Consider the following 20,722-nt stretch of genomic DNA (forward strand, 5'->3'; position numbering starts at 1 on the left):
CTGCCCATTACAGAACATTTCAACTGCAAAAGGCCCTTCAAACACCAACATCAGTCAATATGCACAATCTCTGCAGAAGTAAATATCATCTAAATTATTTCACATTAAAGAGATCTGTAACTAAGGAAGAGGTTGCTACTAGAAAATAACATTATATTTCGGTATTTCATCTAAATTCAGTGCCTGCGATGCCTGCTGCCCTTGAAGAATGTTACCTATGTTACATTAAAAAAATTGTAAGCTGGTAATATTGCAATAGGGAATAGATGGCAAACCAACAACAGGTTCATAGTTATTAGGGTATCTAATCCAAAAGAGGACACAGTCAGGACTGCAGGACCTCCCACCATTCCCGCAAAGTATAGCACAGTATTAGCAATCCATCTACATGGTGTGGGAATACAACTCACTCTTTCTGATCAAAAGAAAGCATGCTAATTGTTGTGCTACTAAAACTGCTTTTAAATTCTGTAGCAAAAACAGTAACAACCATTTGCTAAACAAAAAGGTTGTACATTGAAAACAGACTTAGCATGAGCAGCAGTAAACTTATCTTCCTCTGAAGCTCACGGTTCCTTGAAAATGCACTGAAACTCACAATTCCTTGAAAATGCACTGAAACTCATAGTCTGATAGTTGGTGTAGAGGATTCAGGCTCTAGTCTCCTCTAAATAAAATACAGGGTTAGAGCCTCAGTAAATTAACTAAACTGCTGTTCCTAATTAGGGCATTTTACAGACTGCAGGCAAACACACACACACACACACACACACACACACACACACACACACACACACACACACACACACACACACACACACACACATACACACACACTAATAATAATGTTCTGCAGATAGAAGTAGTCACATGTTTAAATTCTATGTGTGGATGCATTATAGAAAAAGAAGCAATCAGCAATCAGCAGGTATGTGCATTGATGAAAACAACAGCAGGAGTATATGGGGATGCACAATGTTGTATGCAGAGGGTGTTCTTAAAGACAAACTCCTTTAAAAGAAGACATGTTATTTTTTTAATTTAAAAGTAAATGTTGTGGCAGCCACCCTGGCCAGCAGGCCCTTCCCAGCCAGTGGGCCATAGGTGACTACCTAAGTTGCCTAGTTCTGTATCTGGCTCTTTTTACAGTAGGTCATGGTAGAATATGTCATAAACATCTTCTAAATATAGGGTAGGTGAAGTTGCATGTGATCTTGATGAGGGGCTGTCATATGAGCTGAATGGTAAATTGCTGCAATGACATAACCAACTTAATGAAAGTGATCCTCAAAAACTTATCTCAAAGTGCTGCAAAACCAGGACCTCAGATGAATGGTTCTGTTATGTTTAGATGAATACTGATGTGATCTGCATGAAATGTTTACCCCTCCTACTATTTCCACTACCATATACCCCCAAATGTCTGGACATGCAGAAAGGACAATGTTCTCTGTCCCTTCCAAAACTGACTTCAATTTGAGTCTGTAATGTCTTGACTATTATACGCATGGAGTTGGATATGACTGCTCTGTCTAACCATGTCATTATCCATATTCTCTAACATTTGCATATACTGCCATAAATTATAACTTACACCATACAGTATTCTGACCATTTCTAGCTGACTTTCTGTGGTCATGCACTGTTCCTGAACAATATCTTGCCACATTTGCTGTTAGGCAGCCAATGTTTTATGTTTCCTGGGGTAGCTGTGACATAAGCCTACAGTTGGCATACCTTTGTAAAGATGTCACTATAGACACTGCTACTTCTGAATTTTTGACATCAACCAGAAGGTGGTCCTGTGGGGTTGAAGACCATGGAGTAGAGATGCATGAGTAACATGTAGTATAACGTCTCGCTATGCTTGACACTATGATCCAGTGTCACTTTCTGCAGATTTACTAACATATTGTGGGGTGTTAGATCCTGCCATTATACTTGTCAGCTGTATGCCACTGTCCTCAGGCTGTCTGATAAATATATCATCATCATCATCCATCAACCATTCTGCTGATAATATGCTCTAAACTTGTTGATATAGTCTTATCTTTGTCACAGCCATCCCCACAAAGGGAGAGGAGGTATTCCTCATCAAGTGTTAAATGGATAAGTGTGGGATGCTCCCCCCCAGTATTGCTATGGGCAATTGCATTGTGCCTTTCCTTTGCTCCTGCATTTCCTGCTATATCACTGACACTCTTCTTGCACTGTGTTACTGTACAGCTCCTTCTACCAACAGCATTTATATTGTAACCACATGGCTCCAGGCATTTGCCCTATCAGCTTGCTTGGGTCTCCCTGTTCCAAAAAAGAGAATGCTGTATGTCGTAAGGGCTGCCATGAGAATGCAGCTTACCTCATGGCTAAAATTATCCTTTCTCTGTCTGGATCCCTGCTGTTACATCATTAATATACCTAAAGCAACATGCCAAAGTCATACACTGAAAGTTTTCACCCATTCATCAGTCAAACAACACAGCAATGAAAGCATTTCTACTTTCATCACAAATAAATCAAAGATCTGTGTACAAAACCAGGTTTGGTAACACAACATCCATATTGATATAGACATGCCAGTCCCAATCCATCAAGTTAAAGTTGTGTTGTGGTAATCTGTGCAATATCATGAACACATTTCATGCTAGTATTGCAAGCACTTTACTAACAGACTTGCAGTCTTTCACTAACACTACCATGCTGTTGCTTTTCATTCAGGAGTGACACTCAGCAATCCCCCAGTAAAGCAACACACATCTTGAAACAACACATTCTTGAAAATACATCAGACTATAATGACTGCAAATTATGACTTATATCATGTATGGCAAAATCCCTACAAGCCAGCAAAATGAATTTCCAAAATATATTTCACATTGCAATTATGACTACTTCAATCTACATTTCAGTTCTGCTGTCATGAATTTCAATTCATAAATGCTGCTCACTTAATCAGTAGTGACATGAGTTCTTCACATCTGACCATCTAATCAATAACAAACACAATTCCAGAAGTAAACACTATACTCTTAATATTAATATGAATTGCTTCCTAACAATTTCTAGCATTTTTGCTATTTAATTCCTACTAAATTAAAGAGGTCGCTGTGGTACAGCGGTTAGCATTATCGCCTCACAGCTAGAGGTCTTGCGGTTCAATTTTCAGCTGGAGCGCCTTCTATGTGGAGTCTGCATGTTCTCATCAAGTCATGTTTAAATACATGCAGGTAGGTATGTGCATGAATGGGTGTGCCTTCTTTGAAGGTTGGGTGTTGGGCTGGCACCTTGGCACTGTAAAAATCCACTGCCAATCATTAGCCGACCAGAGTTCTGCTGTGGCAACCCCTAACCAGGAACAGCTGAAAGTCATTAGTTTTATTTCTTACCAGATTAATTTATTAGTTTCATAAACCATTTGCTGCCTATCTCGACTGATCACAAGTTAATATTGTGGTCATGAACTTATTTGCATAAATTCAGGGTCATTTAAACTTGCTGTATGCAAATTAGGGTTTTTGTATGTGTATGTCTATGAATGACGGTAACACATGAGTGTGTTAGTCATCTTATCCATATAACCAGGACTCAGGTAGTTGTAAAGACACTGAGCCGAGTTATAAAGACCTCAGTGGTGCTCAGTTTTCCTTGTGAATGCATGTATAACTCTAGTAAAAAATGGAATCAGATGCAGTTGAGTCTGCATAATCCATGCTCATCCTATATACTCTGGGACATTTCATCACCTAAAATCACTCAGAAATTAATATAAGTTCATAATAACACATACAGCAAGATTTATTTATGCAGAAGTGAAAAAAGGGGGACACTGCAAAAGTAATGCTTACAGAAATAAATAGTGCATAACATTAAGATTTATTGTTTAAATAAAGGTAAACAACAGTTAAAGGACAGAACCAGAAATAGATATAAGTAACTTTAAAAGTAATGATTTATTCACCATGCAAATGAAATGTGAATGTATTCCTTTTAAAAAACTCTGTGTAACAAAGCACTTTCGCATAGTACTTTGCACATACTTAGGTTCATAGATGTTTACCAGGCTAATGATCACAAAGGCCTTTTTAAGCCTAGCCATTTCTCCCAAATCTCTGACAAGTTCTGGTACCCTTGATAAGCGTAAGCACGGAACTGGGAGATTAAACATTTACAGGTTGCCTGTGTTCATTAGAGACATAGGTGCCAAACCAGGGATGAATTTTCTGTTCCCCATCTAAGTGACACTTGAATAGGGTTAGGGAAGAACGCTACTTCACATGGATCTGGAGCCTGTTCTGGAGAAGGACTAATCTCTGGGATACATACCTGTCTCTCCAGCAGGTCCTATTTATATCACAAGCAAGGTTTAAGTCTTTAGAACAGGTAATTCTGATGCTGTTTGTTTTGTGGATATGCAGGAGGTCCATCATAGTGGGGTCTGACAATGCCTTGTATAGATGTCCCCTCATTAGCCTGTATGAGACAGAATACAAGGATATGGCCTTAAGTCAGTCTGCAAAGGATGTGTTACTTACCCCCTGTATTTTTTTAGTGAGGAATCTCTGTGGTTGTTCCAGTTGCTGGATATGCCCAGTACCTGGTTAGGTACAAACACTGCAGTCAATGATAGGTCTGATGAATGCCAAATACAGTAGAAAAATTACTTTCTTGGATCTAGATGCCATACCTTTGTTTATAAGTTACACAACAGAGAATGATTTCCTCACTACTGTATACACGTTATGGTCAAAGGCTAGATTACTGTCAATGTGTTTCCCCAACTCTCTGACTACTAGGTCAGCTCTTAGGGGTGTATTATCAACATGATAGTTACCACAGATGGATGACTTCCAGAAGGATACTGCTATGCATTTCTTGGCATTTAGTTTTATTGCATTACTCTGACACCAGTTATTTGTCTGCCAGCCCTTCCTTAAGAACATTTGTGTCAATGGGGAATTTAATGACAACTCCTAATTTGCAATCATCTGCAAATTTAGTCAGCCAGAGGCCATTGATACTGACCTTGACTTCAGAGAAGTAAATGCCAAAAAGGAGTGGTCTCATGACTGATCTCTGAAGGACTCTACTTTTGACTGACTTCTTTTTAGAGGTGGACTCTCCACTTCTAACTTACTGGGTCCTGTCAGCCATCTGGCTATTCCCGCATAACATAAGGGTTTGTACCTAAGCTCTTGAGTTTGTCAACTATGTCCAGGTGGGTTATTGTGTCAAATGCCTTAGTCAGGTCAAGGTAGTCAGTGTGAACCATTTTGCCCTCATTAGTGAATATCTCAAAGAAGTCCACCAGGTTGAATAGGCATGACCTGCCCTTGATGAAACCAAATTGGGATGGGTCCAGTATCTGGAGGCTTCTTATGTCATTATTGATCATTTCCATCATAATTCTTTCCATGGCTTTGCATATGAGACTAGTGAGACTTGTGGGTTTGTAGTTTCCATGGTCTGTAGATGGCCTACGTTTGTGTAGAGAGATGACTGTTGCTGTTTTTCATTCATGAGGCAAAAAGCCTGTTTGGAGGCTGCATTTAAATAGCAATTCCAGAGGCCTGATAGGTCATGTTTCATGCTATTTAGAAGGCATCCTGGGATATTGTCTGGGCCCACTGATGTAGTGTTCTAGGCTTCAGAGGGAGCATTAAGGACCTGTTCCTTAGTGATAGCAGGGTGAGCTATATTTGATAGTATTTCCTGAGGGAAGGTTGAGGGGGAAAGAGGAGGGAAGTTGGACCTAAATTTGTTGGCCAGTAGGTTTGCTGTATGTCTTGGTTCAGTATAGGTGGCTCCATTAACAATGAGCTCTGCACACAATTGTGTGTTGCCTTTGAGGTTGAGGACATATCTAAAGAATGCTTTATAGTTGTCCTTGGCCTAAGAGGGCAAATTCATCTCAGATTCGGCTTTGGTAGACTTTATTTGTCCTCTGAGTTGTTTGTTTAGTTTGTTGAGAGTGGTTTTATCCTGCTAATTGTTGCACCTCCTTATTTTTGCCATGATTTTCTTCCTTCTGTTATACAGCCTATTAATGTGATTCCAGCAGGGTGGCTTATTTTTTGAGTTAGTTTTATACTTCTTCCTGGTGGGAACAGCTGCCTCAATACAGATATTAACATGCTTGTCTAGGGTTTCTGTGAACAGTTCTGTGTAGGAAGCAGTGTTCTTAGGGTTTATAGTAGTTTTGCCAGGTTATCACGTAATAGTTGAAAAATAGCCTTACAGTAGTTCCTGAATATTTCAGGGTTAGCTGTGGTCCCGGGTTTTATTTTTACTTCAAATGAGACCATTTTGTGGACTGAACTTACCATTAAAGGCATTACACTAGGGGGCATGCAGCACTCTCCTGTATTAGTGAGGCCCAGATCCAGTATGGTTGCACCCCTGGTTGGTATAGTGACAATCTGGTCCAGGGATGTGCGTATACAAAATCCTGGAATCTCTGTGTCTGTATGTTTGGCGTTGAATATGATTCCATTTAATACTGGGGTAATTAAAGTTACCAAGTTACCAATGAATATGGTATAGAGTTGAATGATAAGTGCTTCCACTAAGTTTAAATACATGTTATGGATTTCCTGGGTCATAGAGGGGGACCCGCTTGCAAGGAAGTGGTATGGAATTTTGCCTACAGTGATTTGAACATGGAGAAGCTCAAGTGCATTGTCCTGTTTGATCAACCTTGAGGTATATTTATTTCTGAAGTAAACTGAGACACCTCCACCTTTAGTCCCAGACTGCATAGTAGCTGGTCTAAATGTGTTGAGGGGCATTATAACCTTGCATTGTCAGTGTGCTTTCTGCAGTTAAGGATTAATTACAGCTACTTTATGATGTTGCTGTAAGTAGGAGTTTTTTTAAACACCTTCACATTTCCATAATCATTGTGAAAAACCTGCGATCACTGAATTTGCATAAAGACATAGCAGTACTTTTCACGTACAGCAGTTATGCAAGTACAAATTCAGGGCTTTGTCTCATCTGGTGTAACTAATGATTTCCTGTTAAAGTACAGTTATATGTTTACTCATTACTTTCTCCTCCTATTTACTAAAAATAAAGATTCCCAATGAATACTTCCACACGTCTAGACAGTTTGTACTAGTTTTGATACAAGCAAAGTACCAGTCTTAGTATTTCAGAATAATGTTCATTCTTTCCTATAATGACATGAAGTATCATATAAAACAATCTAAGCTAATCCCCATTCATCAATCAAATGCATGATACAAGATATTTCTACTGAAAAAAAATCCATCTGGGATCAAAATGTCTTTTAGTATGGTGCAGTATTACGGTGATGTCTTTCACCTTAAAAATCAATTAAGGCAATTTCATAGAGGAAACAACTTCTATGAAAACTGTTGCTGACATCATAACAGCAGCTAGTCTAATGTGGTAGAACATATTACTTAGAGGTCAAATAGTATTGTGAAAATCACAGGATAAGTAAGCTGCAATGCAAAGTTTACCTTGTGCTTCGTCAGTGCTCCAACTATAACTGGACACACCATTCCGGATAAAGTTCCAACCCCATTAGATATTCCCATCAGGATGCTGGCGTACTGTGGTGCTATATCTAAATGATTGACATTAAATCCTGTAAAGATAAAACAAGAATAATTATTAAGTAATTGTCTCATGCCAGAAATGGCAAATAACCTTAAACAATTCAATTGTTCTCAGAGGACACACATGCTCACACACGCGAGCGCGAGCACACACACATGCACACACGCACACACGCACACACACACACACACACACACACACACACACACACACACACACACACATATGCAGATGCACAGACACACACACATAATAGGTATCATAATATAATACTATAATGAGCAAATTCACATGAAGACACACCTGCAAGTGCACGGACACACACACACACACTCGGTTATAACTGATAAGCATGCCAACATACAGCTTAAAGGATTACCAGATCATGTAAGGCATGTTTCTGGTGTGTTGAATGAAACCAAAGTGCCTAGTGAACATCTAGGCAGGCAGTGGGGCAATGTGCAGATTGCATGCAAATGGCACCCCGGCACATGGGAAACAGTTTACTAAAATATTTCAGTTTCTGCTTTGAAAATAGAATATGGCAATGATTTTTTTCAATAGTGTGCAAATGGTTAGAATGTAACAGACTGCAATTTAAAGGACTTTTAGAGCATTACATTGGGACATCAGACATTAATACTATGAAACAAATACTGTCAGTTTACTTTCCGTGTAACACAGTCATAAATCTACTAATGTGCATGTTAAATTTACTTGCCTATTAAGAGCAAATTAAAAGACTTTGGAAAGAATTTTTATTGTTTAAAAAGTCTTCCATCTCTCTGAAGGGAATTCACTGTCAGTTATCCAATGCAATTTGGACATTATCTCCTCAATGGATAATATGTTTGACCTCTGTAGATTGGTTGTTGCCCTTCCTGACTGGACCAGATTGCTGTTCAAACAATTTAAAGGACCTCTCCTTCTTAAAATCCATTTGTGAAGATCTCCTGTGTTCAAATGAATAAACTTAAACAGTCTCTAAAAACAGCTTTATCTTCCACATTCTGATTAGTTTCCAAAGCAAACCCCCCAATCTGATTGACTTTATTGCCTTTATAGGTAGAGAATATGCTGTCATATGGCAATAAGCAATAAGCATTCTGACCTCAAATTATTGTTTTAACCTTTCTATCAATGATGCTAATATGTCAATCTGTTCTTACAGCAATGGTGTTATAGTCAGATTTATAGGGGCCAACATTATAAGTTGATATTATTTTTAAATCATTGCTATCATCATTAAGAACTCAAAACTTGCTTTTGGTTATGATTCATAGGAATAGAAAGTAGTTGAAGAAACTGTAAAATCATTATAAATAGAATCAGATGTTGCTATATATTTTTTAAAAATACACTCACAACTTTAAATATGCCAACTGCAAGATGTCACAACAGTGAAGAAAAGGGAAACTTGCTTACTACACTGTATGGTGAACTTGGAGAAAACATACATTGTCATACCTTTCAACTTCTCTGCTCGAGAAGGGTAACCTACTTTTGGATTAAAATTGAATGCTTGAACTCCAATTGCTTGAGGTTTAACTTGCTGATGATTGGAGTTCCTCCACAGGAAATCACTGTCAGTGAGTTTTGTCAACAGTGATGTCCCTTTGGGGGAATTTCCCCCTTTTTTGAGTTGGTATGGCCATGCAGTTGGTATATTTTTTGGTAAATGCTGTTTGGGGATTCTGACCATTGGTACATTTGCTTTCATCCACTCATAATGGAAGTGCTCAAGAATTCTGGACAATGCCAAAAATAATGATGGGGGGACAAACGTCCAACACCAGGGCAATGCATTAATTAATTAATTCATTAATTAATTTATTAATTTTTATTATCTTTATTTTGCTCTTATTAACATAAAAGTCTACTTCTCTGATTTACTTAAAATTAATAGAGCACCAGGTTTTGTAGTAACATATATTTTCTGAACAATAAAAATTAGGAAACTCTATTATCTGGCATTAGAGACTGACTAACTCACAGTGAATTACCAAAAAATTAAACATTTTATGAGAGATTGGGCAATAATGAAAAGCAAATTTAGGAACTTTCTGGAAAATCAAGGACATGTAAGTATAGTGTAACTTATCAGTGTACTGAATGAAACATACCCATTCACTTAGACTGCTATGCTCAAGCAAGCTGCATGGCATTGATTAACTGCATACATCAACATAATTAAATCTGATGTAATACAGTAAACCTACTTGTGTTAAAAATGACATCTTATTTTATTGAAGCACAGCATTAACTTAGTACACTTTCTTTCTACCACCAACTATTTATAAACCCCATGGATTATGTTAAGAATACTATTAGTAGTTTTCTCTATACATCTATGGAAGAAGGTGTTACTACTATTGACTTGATGTGGCAACTATGGGGGGGTTTCACCTCATTTGTTACCCAAGATTCTCTAGCAAAGGGATCCTGTTGCTGGTTGACCTATTGTTTCTGTTTCTGGGTATCTTACTGAACCTTTATCTGTATTTTTAGAGTCAACATTGAAACCATTATTATGTGCGGTTTGTTCAAAAATACAAGATACAAATAAGTTTTTAAAATTAAAACAAAATAGTTAAATACCAAATGAGATGCACAGTATGATGAACAGAAATGGTACCACCGTAAAAATAAAATTCAGATTTTAGCTCCAACCTACAAAGAATAAAGAGTCACATCCACAGTACTAGGTTTAGCACTTTCATCTTAAACTCACAGACTTCATCAGAAAGTAGCACTCATTAAAAATGCCAGTATTTAAAACCTACCTCAAGTCAAGTGACTTCATTTTAATTCTAATCTTTCCAAAGTATTTTTCCAACCATTACCCTTGGATTAAGAAAAACTTTTAATAATACCTAAAGCAAAAAAGCATTTATGTTCTGGGCAATCTTTTTTTTTTTATTTTTGGTATTAGAAAAAGTTTTTGTTAATGCAAGGGGTGGTGATCAGAGATTAGAATTAAAGTGTCAGCTTTTAATTGATACATTTCCTTTATCAGAAGTAAATCAAAGTATTAACATTAGCAATGTTTTAAATCATAAAATGTATGGAATTTATATTTTGTATGGTTGGTAGAGTGTTGTTATGTTAAGAATCTAGTCATGTGACTTGAGTTAGGTTAAATATGGCATTTTTAATGAATGATAAGATGTGATGAACTCTGTGAATTAAAAACAAAAGCACTAAAGTTAGTACTGTGGATGAGACTTTTTTCTTCTTTATTGATTTGAGCTAAAGTCTTAGTTTTTATTTTTATGGTGGTGCCATTTCCATTCATAATACTTTGTTTTGTTTATTTTAATGGTGATAGTGACCAGTTGCTTGTTTTTTATTTTTTGAAATTAGTGTCTAACATACATGTGGAAGAAGGCACATTGCCCTACAGTTTAGATGTTGAGTCCTTAGACACTTGTATTCCGAATCAAATAGGTATTGAAGCTGTTAGATTTTATTTAGAAATTGCATCTATTTATCCTGCAGAGTTTAATGAACTTCTTCCAGCCCTTATAGAGTTAGTAATTAATATCTAATGTTTTTTTTATATTGATGGCAATTGTTAACATCAGTTGAAAAGAACAAATGAGGGTGATGATTTTGCCCATACTTATGCTGATTTTTTAGAACAAAAAGATCTATTCTGCATCTGATAATGTTTACCACATATGGATATATGGTAGTGCTATTTAGATGATTGCTGCCTTTTGCAGAATACTTCCCTGAGGAATTAATTTTGTTACATATTTAAATAATGACGATTTATGTTAGTTTGTTTTTTACCTTTAGCAGCAGTTTGTTAACAATGAATTATTTGGAGGTCTCTGTCTGCAAAACCTTAACTAGTAGTTTAATTACCACATTGTTTGCAAAACCTTTTACCAAAAACTCCTTGTTGTTACCCTCTAGTTGTCACTCAACCCATACTAAGAAAAATATTCCATATTCTCAATTTTTGAGAACTAAGACGATTTGTAGTAAGCAATCTTGGTTACATCACGAGTGTTACTGGGACAGAGGTTAGCTCACAGAGGGTACTCAAAGTAGGCTATTTCTTTGGCTAAGGATAGTACACAACTAACTTATAATGCCATATTTGTAAAAGACATTAGTACTAATGTTAGATGTAATTGTTGCTCTGCTGTGTTGCTGGATTGTGTGTTTTCTGTTCCATATTTTAGTTATATCTATTTTAGTTATCTGTGCAACTGCGGTGGTGGTACTGCGGTAGCGTTGTCGCCTCACAGTAAGACATTGTCCTGTTCGATTCTCAGCTAAAGTGTCTTCTGTGTAGAGACATGCATGAATGGGCGTACCTTCGTTGAAGGTTGTGCATCAGGGCCGGCAACTCGGCATGTAAAAATCTACTGCCAATCATTAGTGGACCGGAGTTCCACTGTGGCATCCCCTAACCGGGAAAAGCCGAAAGACACAACATCAACAACATTTTAGTTATCTGTGCACCTTGGGGTTTCCTGTCTTATAGGTTCATAGATTGGTACTAGGTTATTAGCCCTAGGGCCTATACAAGCCTAGCCATAACAATTCCCTGGCTATTTTTTTTCACACACTATTTACTTTCCTGGACCCCATCTTGGGGTGTTTATGCCCCAGTCTGTGCAGAAACCATGATAACATAGTTCTTGAAAACAGAGGACTCTGGCGCAATTAAAAATAAACCATTTTCATTATTTTTGTTCATAGAAATGAGCTAAAATAAATGAAGTTTATTTTAACAGTGCCAGATATAAATATAAATATACCTACAGCTATTTCTATCTGTCTATATATCTATCTGTTTAGAGTGTATGCTGTCAAATGCATGTCTTGCCTATAGAGTGTATACCTGGTAATTTAAATCAAAAGTTGGTTTTGTTGACTTGCATTCATTTGATCAGCTCATTAAGTCTTACTGTGATGTGTTGCCTATGCTTGCATGAAGGTAAGTGGGGACGTCTTTTAATGTAGACGTTTCTGGATTTACTGAAAATTTCAGCATTAATAGTGGGAGTGTGCATGTGAGTGCTTGTGGGTTAGGGTTAGCTTTAAGGCTAGGGAAATGGATAGATCTAATTTTTTGTGCGTTTATTTTTTTAGGATGTGAGTTTGTGTGTGTCAGTGTTTCCTAGTTAGGGTAAGGATAAGGGCTAGCTAAGGTGATAGTCTGAATGTTTTCTTTGCGTGATGGTGTATGTGCAAGAATGTTTATGTTCTTATGAGTGTCTTGTTTAGTTTTACTATTTAGAAAAGAGTTCTGGCAAGATAATGTGTAGAATTGGGGTTAGGGGGCAAAGGCAGGGTTACAGGTGCAAATATGAGTAAGCTGAAGCTTCCTGTATAGCCTTACACATTTGTGATAACTCTAGTCCTACTGCTCCCCCTGACCAGAACACTGGACATATCCTTACCAAAAACCCTTTCCCTAACAGTATCCATATCCAGAAAAATGAGGTCTGTAGAGATTATTTCGTTTTTTTTTCTGTTTTCAGTGATCACAAGAAGAGAATAGTTTGTTATCTTTTTTCAGTCAGGTTAGCTTCAATCTTTTTTTGCTTGTTTCTAATATTCATTCAGCGTATTTTCACATTGATTTGAAGTGTGTGTGTGTGTGTGTGTGTGTGTGTGTGTGTGTGTGTGTGTGTGTGTGTGTGTGTGTGTGTGTGTGTGTGTGTATATACTGTCTAGGAAGCAGAAAATATTAAGTAGGGCTGTTATAAAAATAAAAGATAAGCAACTCACAGTAATTTCCTTGGTCTTTGAAGATTGTGACACAAACTGTCAAATTATATTTTTTTGCAATACAAACATATAAAGCAGGTATAAATAATTGACTTGAGACTTTAAGATGAGTCTCTTGTAGAAGAACAAGGAAAAATAATGAAGCATGAAACAACAATGATCCACAAACCTGGTAATATGACACAGCAGAGCTCTTAACCTCTTAGCACAAAAATCTGGACAAAGCCAGAAATAATGGGAAAACAAAGCCCTAAAAATAGGGACAGATTTTAAATAATGCTCTTTAAAACTCAGCAAACTGCTAGTATAAAAAGTATTGTGTTACCATACATTTTCTGAAGGATATGAAGTATGAAATTCAAACTTCTCTCATTATTTAGTGAATTCAGTGCTCACTGATTTGTCACAAAAATCCAGAAAACCACAAAATTTATGAGAAAAAGACCAAAAATATAAGGCAAAAATCTGGGCAGTTGAGAAGTATGTGCAACAATAAATCTGGCATGTACAGAAACATTAGTGAAATCAAGATGAACTTAAAAAGCAACATATGCTACACTATTATTTAAATAGATGATGAAAAAATTTAGAAAACTATAGATAACTTTACACTGGCAAATATCTTTGATAAATTAGGTAACACAATCAGAAAATCAGTGGAACATGCTCTAATATCAAAGAATAGTGTTCAGTTTGTATGTACCAGAAACAGCCTATATTGTAAACTTGTGTTTTTATAAAGGAAGGTCAGACTGAAGAGGTATGTCAGAAAATATACTTTTTAGACTTGCATAAGAGATTTTTAAATGTTTTATTGGGTCATATTTCTCTAGATATAATTCTCTTCATATTTTATTCTTTATTGTTTATTTATTTTGGTTGGAGATTATTGCATTGTCATTTAAACTGAGTAACATCAATAAGTACGTTTTTTTTCTGAAAACACACACACAGGCACACACACACGCACACACACACACACACACACACACACACACACACACACACACACACACACACATCACAGGACACCATATATTCCTGACATATTACCTTAAACTACTTAACTATAGCAGTACAACATAATAGATGTGCTGCTTACATTATGATGTGGTTCTTTCAAAGTTCACAACACTGTATCAGCTGGCAGAATATAGCTATAATGTACCTGTATCTGTATTTTGGTCTATGAGCAAGTAGAGCTATCTAGGACCTGGGTTCTGCTGAGCTTTGTGTTGAGGTCAGTTCTCAAACAAACAATGGATGTTTGCAGACCAAAAGTATATTTTCAAATTTAATTTATGGATTGTATGCTGTAGATAATGGTTTAGAGAAGCAGGACTGGGCAGTCAAAGCTAGAGTTCATTTTTCAGGGAGTGGGTTTAGAACTTTTCCATTGTTACTACACTTTCTTGTAGAAACTAGCAGATGATTCCATAGCAAGGCAAGCTAACAAACACTAGGTAGTGAGAAGTGGAACTAATGTCCTATGCAGTGGTGCATGACACCATTATGTGACACACTCCAGTTAGATTTCCCCTTTTCTGTGCATGTCTTTCTTCTTAACTGTCACCTCTCAGGGGACATCATCTTCAAACTACCATGATCCAAAAGAAGTATTATCTTTAGAGTGGACGTGGCATTATCTTACCACTCCCACAAGAAACTTCAAATTTGTCATTTGGGAAAATAAGGGCTAATAAGCATTTTTGAGATGGTGGTGTGATGCCCGTGCACTGGCCCAGTAATCAAGGAGCCAGTGCATGGACGTCACATATTAATTGTTTGGCACTGGTGGGATATCCACATCAGATATTAATTGTCTGATAGTTCTGAGTTAGCCACATCACATACTAATTGGCTTGTAGTGGTGTGGATAGTGAATTCCTGTAGCTTGTGTACAGTGATCACTGAAGGTGTTTTTGTACTCTAAATCAGCCATGCAGTGAATATTCAGAATTCAGATCACAATTGTTTTATTTCTTTTGTTAGCTTAGTTAGTCAGGGAGAGCAGGCAAGCATGTCAGCAGAGGAGTACAGTAAGCTGACAAGGTGTCATTTGGCTGAGATGTGCCAGGCTAAAGGACTGGTGCATGGAAACCTGACTAAAGCAGACTTGATTGCAGCTTTGGTCACAGCTGCATCACAGAATAGCAACCAGGAGGATGATCAGACTGGCCATGGAGATGTACCACACTCAAAGAATGGACAGCTCAACCTTTCTTCAGAGGACTTAAAAATCCTTCTGGAGCTAAAGAGATGTGACTTTGAGGCCAGGCATTTGGAAACAGAAGCAGCAGAGAGACTGCAATGTCTACAGGCTGAGGGGAATGAGAAACTGCTATGCCTGGAAGCTATGGAGAAGGAGAGACAGAGGCAGCACGAAAAGGAGATGCTGACTCTTCCCCAGAGTCATGGAGGTAATGGGGAAGGGAGTAACCAGACCCCAGAAGCACAAAAGGATCAGTAAACTCATTTCAAAATTTACAGAGGAGGATAATTTTGATAGTTTCATTCATATGTTTGAGAGGGTATGTAAACAGTATGATGTTGACCAAAGGCTCTGGGTATGCTTCCTGACCCCCTTACTCCATGGTAAAGCTGAACTGTGCTGTCTAAATTATCTGATTATGAATTTTTTGATTATACTGCTAAGAATTGTTTGCTATAATTTTTTAAGCTAACACCTGAAGCTTATAGGAAAAGTTTTGTGAGTATAGACGCAAGGCAGATGAAAGTATGTGAGAATATGCTGCTGAACTAAGCACTTATTTTCATAAGTAGGTGAGTGGATGTTAGGTCACCACTTTTCAAGGGCTGGCAAACTTTTTCGTGAGGGAACAAGCCCTTAGCACTTTGCCTGAGGACTTGAGGATCTAGTTAGCTGATAGACAATGTGCTACTTCAGATAAATTGGGGAAGAAGGGAAACCTATACCTAGCAAGCAGGGCATCACTGCATAAGAAAGGGACCACCTAAAGAAACCCATGGTGGGCAGCCCAGACTGCCCCAAAAGACTCTGCCAGTAGCAGGGGAAGCCACTATTACAAGTACATGTCCAGGACCTAGGGTTAAATGTTTTAAATGCAACTAATGGGGCCATATGGCATATAGATGTCCACAGATGCAAGGTGGGGAACAAAAGGTGGGATAGCCAGTAAGTGGGAAAGACAAAATGCCAATAGTAGGTCATCTTGAGACAACAAGGGTACCAAACTACCACCAGAGGTTATATCCTATCATAACGAATGGCAAAGAGGCCATTGCTAAGAGAGACACAGCCTCTGACATAACCATTGTGAAGCCTGCAATGGTTACAAAGGAGCACTACTTGCCTGGCCAGTCTACTTCAGTCAGAGCTTTAGGAGGGTCCCCATTCCAAATACCTTTGGCTAGGGTTCACTTTGACTGGGAGGGTGGAAAAGGAAGCCATCAAGTAGGTGTGCTTGAAGATATAACTCCATATGTCCTGATAGGGAATGATTTTGATAATGCAGTACCATGTGCTCATGCAGTTACACACAGTCAGGCTTGGAGACAAGCACGTGGGTCTTGTTGCCTGGGGAAGACCCAGTCAGACCACATACTTGCAGCCAGGACTAGTGAGGTGGTTACTTCAGGGAGTGAGATACGCTGTAGCAGTGAGACTGAAGGTGAGCCATAGCTGCTTGTGGGTACTGATGATCCCTTGGACAGAATGACTGCAAGGGCAGAGGTGAGTAGTAGTGCCCAGGCTGACCAGTGAGGCACCACTGTCAGAAGATGCCAGATTTCCTGTGGAAAGGGAGTTGGGAAGGGTTTCAAAGAGAGAGATGAGACAGGCTCAGCTCTCAGACCCTACATTACAAGGCCTGATGCAGGTAGCTAGTAAGACACCTGATTCTCAAGGGAAGGGGGAATCTGTATACTGGGACAAAAGGTTACTGTATAGAGAGTGTAGAAGGTGAGAAGATACAGCAGTTGGTAGTGCCTAGAGCCTACTCTTTGGCACTTCTAGTCATAGCTCATGATATTCCCTTTGCAGGTCATATGGGCATAAGATGTACAAAGAGACATATTATGCAGAACTTCTATTGGCCTGGAATTTCCAGAGATGTAACAGGGTACTGCAGGACTTGTGAGTAGTGCCAAAAGGTAGGCAAGACAGGAAACAAGGTGAGAGCTCCTTTAATGCTTTTGCCTGTGATTGAGGAGCCATTTCACAGGGTAGCTATGAATATTGTCGGGCCTCTGAGTACCCCAGGTTCCACAGGAGAAAAGTATACCCTAGTGGCAGTAGATTATGCTACAAGATACCATGAGGCAGTGGCTTTGTCCTCCATTGAGGTGGAAAAGGTGGAAAATGCTGTGTTAGAGGTTTTCAGCAGGGTAGATTTCCCAAATGAAATACTGACTGACAGAGTTGCCAGTTTCATGTCAGACCTGCTGGCTTGTCTGTGGAAGTACTGTGGGGTGAATCACCTGAAGACCACCCCTACCATCCTCAGACTAATGGTCTTACTGAGAGATTAACCTCTACACTCAAGTCCATGCTACGGGCATTTCCAGACCAGTTTAAGAGGGAGTGGGACAAATATTTGCCCCATCTGTTGTTTGCTTACAGACAGGTTCCCCAGGAATCCACATGTTTTTCACCCTTTAAGTTGTTGTATGGGCACAGGGTGAGGGAGCCTCTAGACTTAATCTGTGATTAGTGGGAAGGTGAGTGTGAATCTCACAAGGAGTCCGTTGTGGCATATGTCCTAAACATCAGGACAAGGCTCAGGGAACTCATGGGCTTGGCCCAGGAGAACCTGGCAGAAGCCCAACAGCAGAAAAAGGTCTGGTATGACAGGAATGCTTGAGCTAGAAAGTAGGCTGTAGGGCAGCAGGCAATGGTTCTCTTTCCTGTCAGACACAATAAGCTGCAGGCAGCTTGGGATGGACTCTACAAGGTGGTAAGGAAGGTCAGTGATGTTAACTACATGGTAGAACTGCTAGGTAGGAGGTAGGAGCACAAATTGTACCATGCTAACATGATGAACCCTTACCATGATAGGGAGGACCTTTTGCTGAGTATTTGCAGTGAATTACAAGAGGAGTCTGAGGGAGATCTGGTGACAGATCTCCTCAGTGAGGCTCGGACTGACACCTCAGTGGAAGGGATAGCCATGTCCAGCCGCTATCTCATAACCAGGTTTGAGAAAGATGAGTAGTGTTACAGGTGTTTGGGGACATGTTCACTCAGAAACCAGGGTGCACCCACCTGGTGAAGCACCATGTGGATACAGGATCCCGAAGGCCTATTAGGCAGGCCCCTTACAGGGTGCCTGAGAGAGTCAAACAGACTCTTAAGGAGGAGATACAGGAAATCTTGGAAGTAGGGGTAAATAAGGACTCTAACAATCTGTGGGCCTCCCCACTGGTGCTGGTACCAAAGAAGGCTGGCAGCACCAGGTTCTGTGTGGACTACAGGAAGTTAAATAGACACACAGAGTCAGATGCTTATCCCATGCCTAGGATAGATGAAGCCTTAGAGCACCTGGGTGGGGCTAAGTATCTTACCACCATTAATCTTACCAAGGGTTACTGGCAGTTTTCCTTGACACTCAGTGCTAGAGAGAGGTCAGCCTTTGTGACTCCTTTTGGCTTGTATGAGTTTACAAAGATGCCCTTTGGGATGAAAAATGCCCTAGCAACTTTCAAGAGGCTGGTAGATCATATTCTAGCCGGAGCAGGAGGGTTTTCCCTTGCTTACCTAGATGATATTGCCATATACAGCCATTCCTGGCAAGAGTACCTTCAGCATGTCAGGGAGGTGCTGGGCAGACTACAGAGAGCAGGGTTGACCATTAATCCCAGAAAAGTCAGGTGGGTATGGCAGAGGTCTCCTACCTGAGACATTGAGTGGGGAGTGGTAAGATCAGGCCAGGACCTGCCAAAGTAGAAGCCATTCAGGCATGGCCTGCACCTGTTACCAAAAAGCATGTGAGAGCATTTGTAAGGGCAGCAGAGTACTACAGAAAGTTTGTCCACAGTTATAGTACCATAGATGCTCTCCTCACAGACTTGACAAGGAAAAACAGGCCAGATAAGGTAGCGTGGACCACAGCATGTGAGCAGACATTCCAGATGCTTAAAGAAGCTTTGGGAGACCCCCCCCTGTGTTAGACAAATAGCAAATAAGTTATTGTGCAGATGGATGCTTTGAACCATGGGGTGGGGGCTGTACTTAGCCAGATTTCTTCGGAGGGAGAAGAGCACCATGTGCTTTATCTCAGCTGTAGGCTGCAACCCAGGGAGGAATGCTATGCAGCTGTAGAAAAGGAATGTCTACCCATAGTGTGGGCACTGCAGAAACTTCAGCATTATCTGTATGGAAGGAAATTCAATGTAGTTACAGATCACAATCCCCTAACATAGTTACACCAAGCCAGCCAGCAAAATGCCAAGTTGCTAAGATGGAACCTAGGGTTGCAAGCATATATGTCAGTGCAGCACCACAGTAGGATTAGCAATGCCAGCATAGATGAGCTCTCAAGACAGGGAATGGGGTAAGGTATACTCAGACCTAACCCTCTCAAGCAACATTTCTTAAGGGTCACTTGAAAACTAGCTTGAGTTCTCCGGGGGGGGGGGGTATGTGAAGGCTGCCAGCCCAGCCAGATAGAATTTTGTAAATAATTCTGTGTCACTGTAAATATTAATATGATCCAGAGGTGTGTTTTTACAAATGTATGAAAACTAAATTTAAGAAAACTGTGTTATATGTTCTGTCAAAAATGTAACCGCAGTGCAGCCTGCTGGAAGAAAGCTGATAAGTGAAGCATTTTGTGACTGATCTCAAGCTTGAAGACAGGATGTCTGGACTAAGAAATTCTTTCTATTGTCTTAGGACAAGAGTTATTCACTAGGTTTTATATATAAATTGTCCTTTATTGCTGTGGTTTCCTGGCAGGTGGAAGATTACAAACAAATGTTAAATTTTGAGTTCTGTGAGCCTGGGAAACTTCAGCAGAGGTGTCAAAAATGATGAAATGTGAAATGGCTCAGGAGTACTGGGTGTTATCAATGTAAGACTTTCTCAGAGAGAAAGATTGAGCATTTTGGATTTTGTCTAAAGCTGACATCAGCTCACCAGCACTTGCTTTGCTCTGTAAGTAGGATCTTAGACTTTAGTATTTCTCTTAGAGTTAGACAGGAATTTAGCCAGATTAGTCTAGCTGTTTTTTCTGTATTTATGTCAGACTATCTTACAATATTGTTTTAAAGTTCCTGTTATCTCTAAACTCTTGATTAGCACTGTGTTGAATTGATGAGATTTGTCGTGTGCTCTTATTATTTATTATTCAATCTTTTTAAACCTTTTAACTGTGGCTGTTTTGTGCAAAGATAATTTAAGCTCTGG

General features: G+C 39.1%; 1 protein-coding gene across 1 annotated transcript in view; it reads right to left on the reverse strand.

Annotated features, from left to right (window-relative positions):
* The window catches only part of SLC17A8 (solute carrier family 17 member 8), a 530,762-nt gene that overhangs the window by 86,933 nt on the left and 423,107 nt on the right, over window positions 1-20,722 (reverse strand). The window contains exon 11 of the mRNA XM_044087789.1: window positions 7,485-7,612. Coding sequence (XP_043943724.1) covers window positions 7,485-7,612 — 128 coding nt within the window. The remainder of the gene's footprint in view (window positions 1-7,484; window positions 7,613-20,722) is intronic.

Source organism: Protopterus annectens, chromosome 11.part0 (genome assembly GCF_019279795.1).
Source record: "Protopterus annectens isolate FY-2018-M chromosome 11.part0, PAN1.0, whole genome shotgun sequence".
In the NCBI taxonomy this organism is placed as follows: Eukaryota; Metazoa; Chordata; order Ceratodontiformes; family Protopteridae; genus Protopterus; species Protopterus annectens.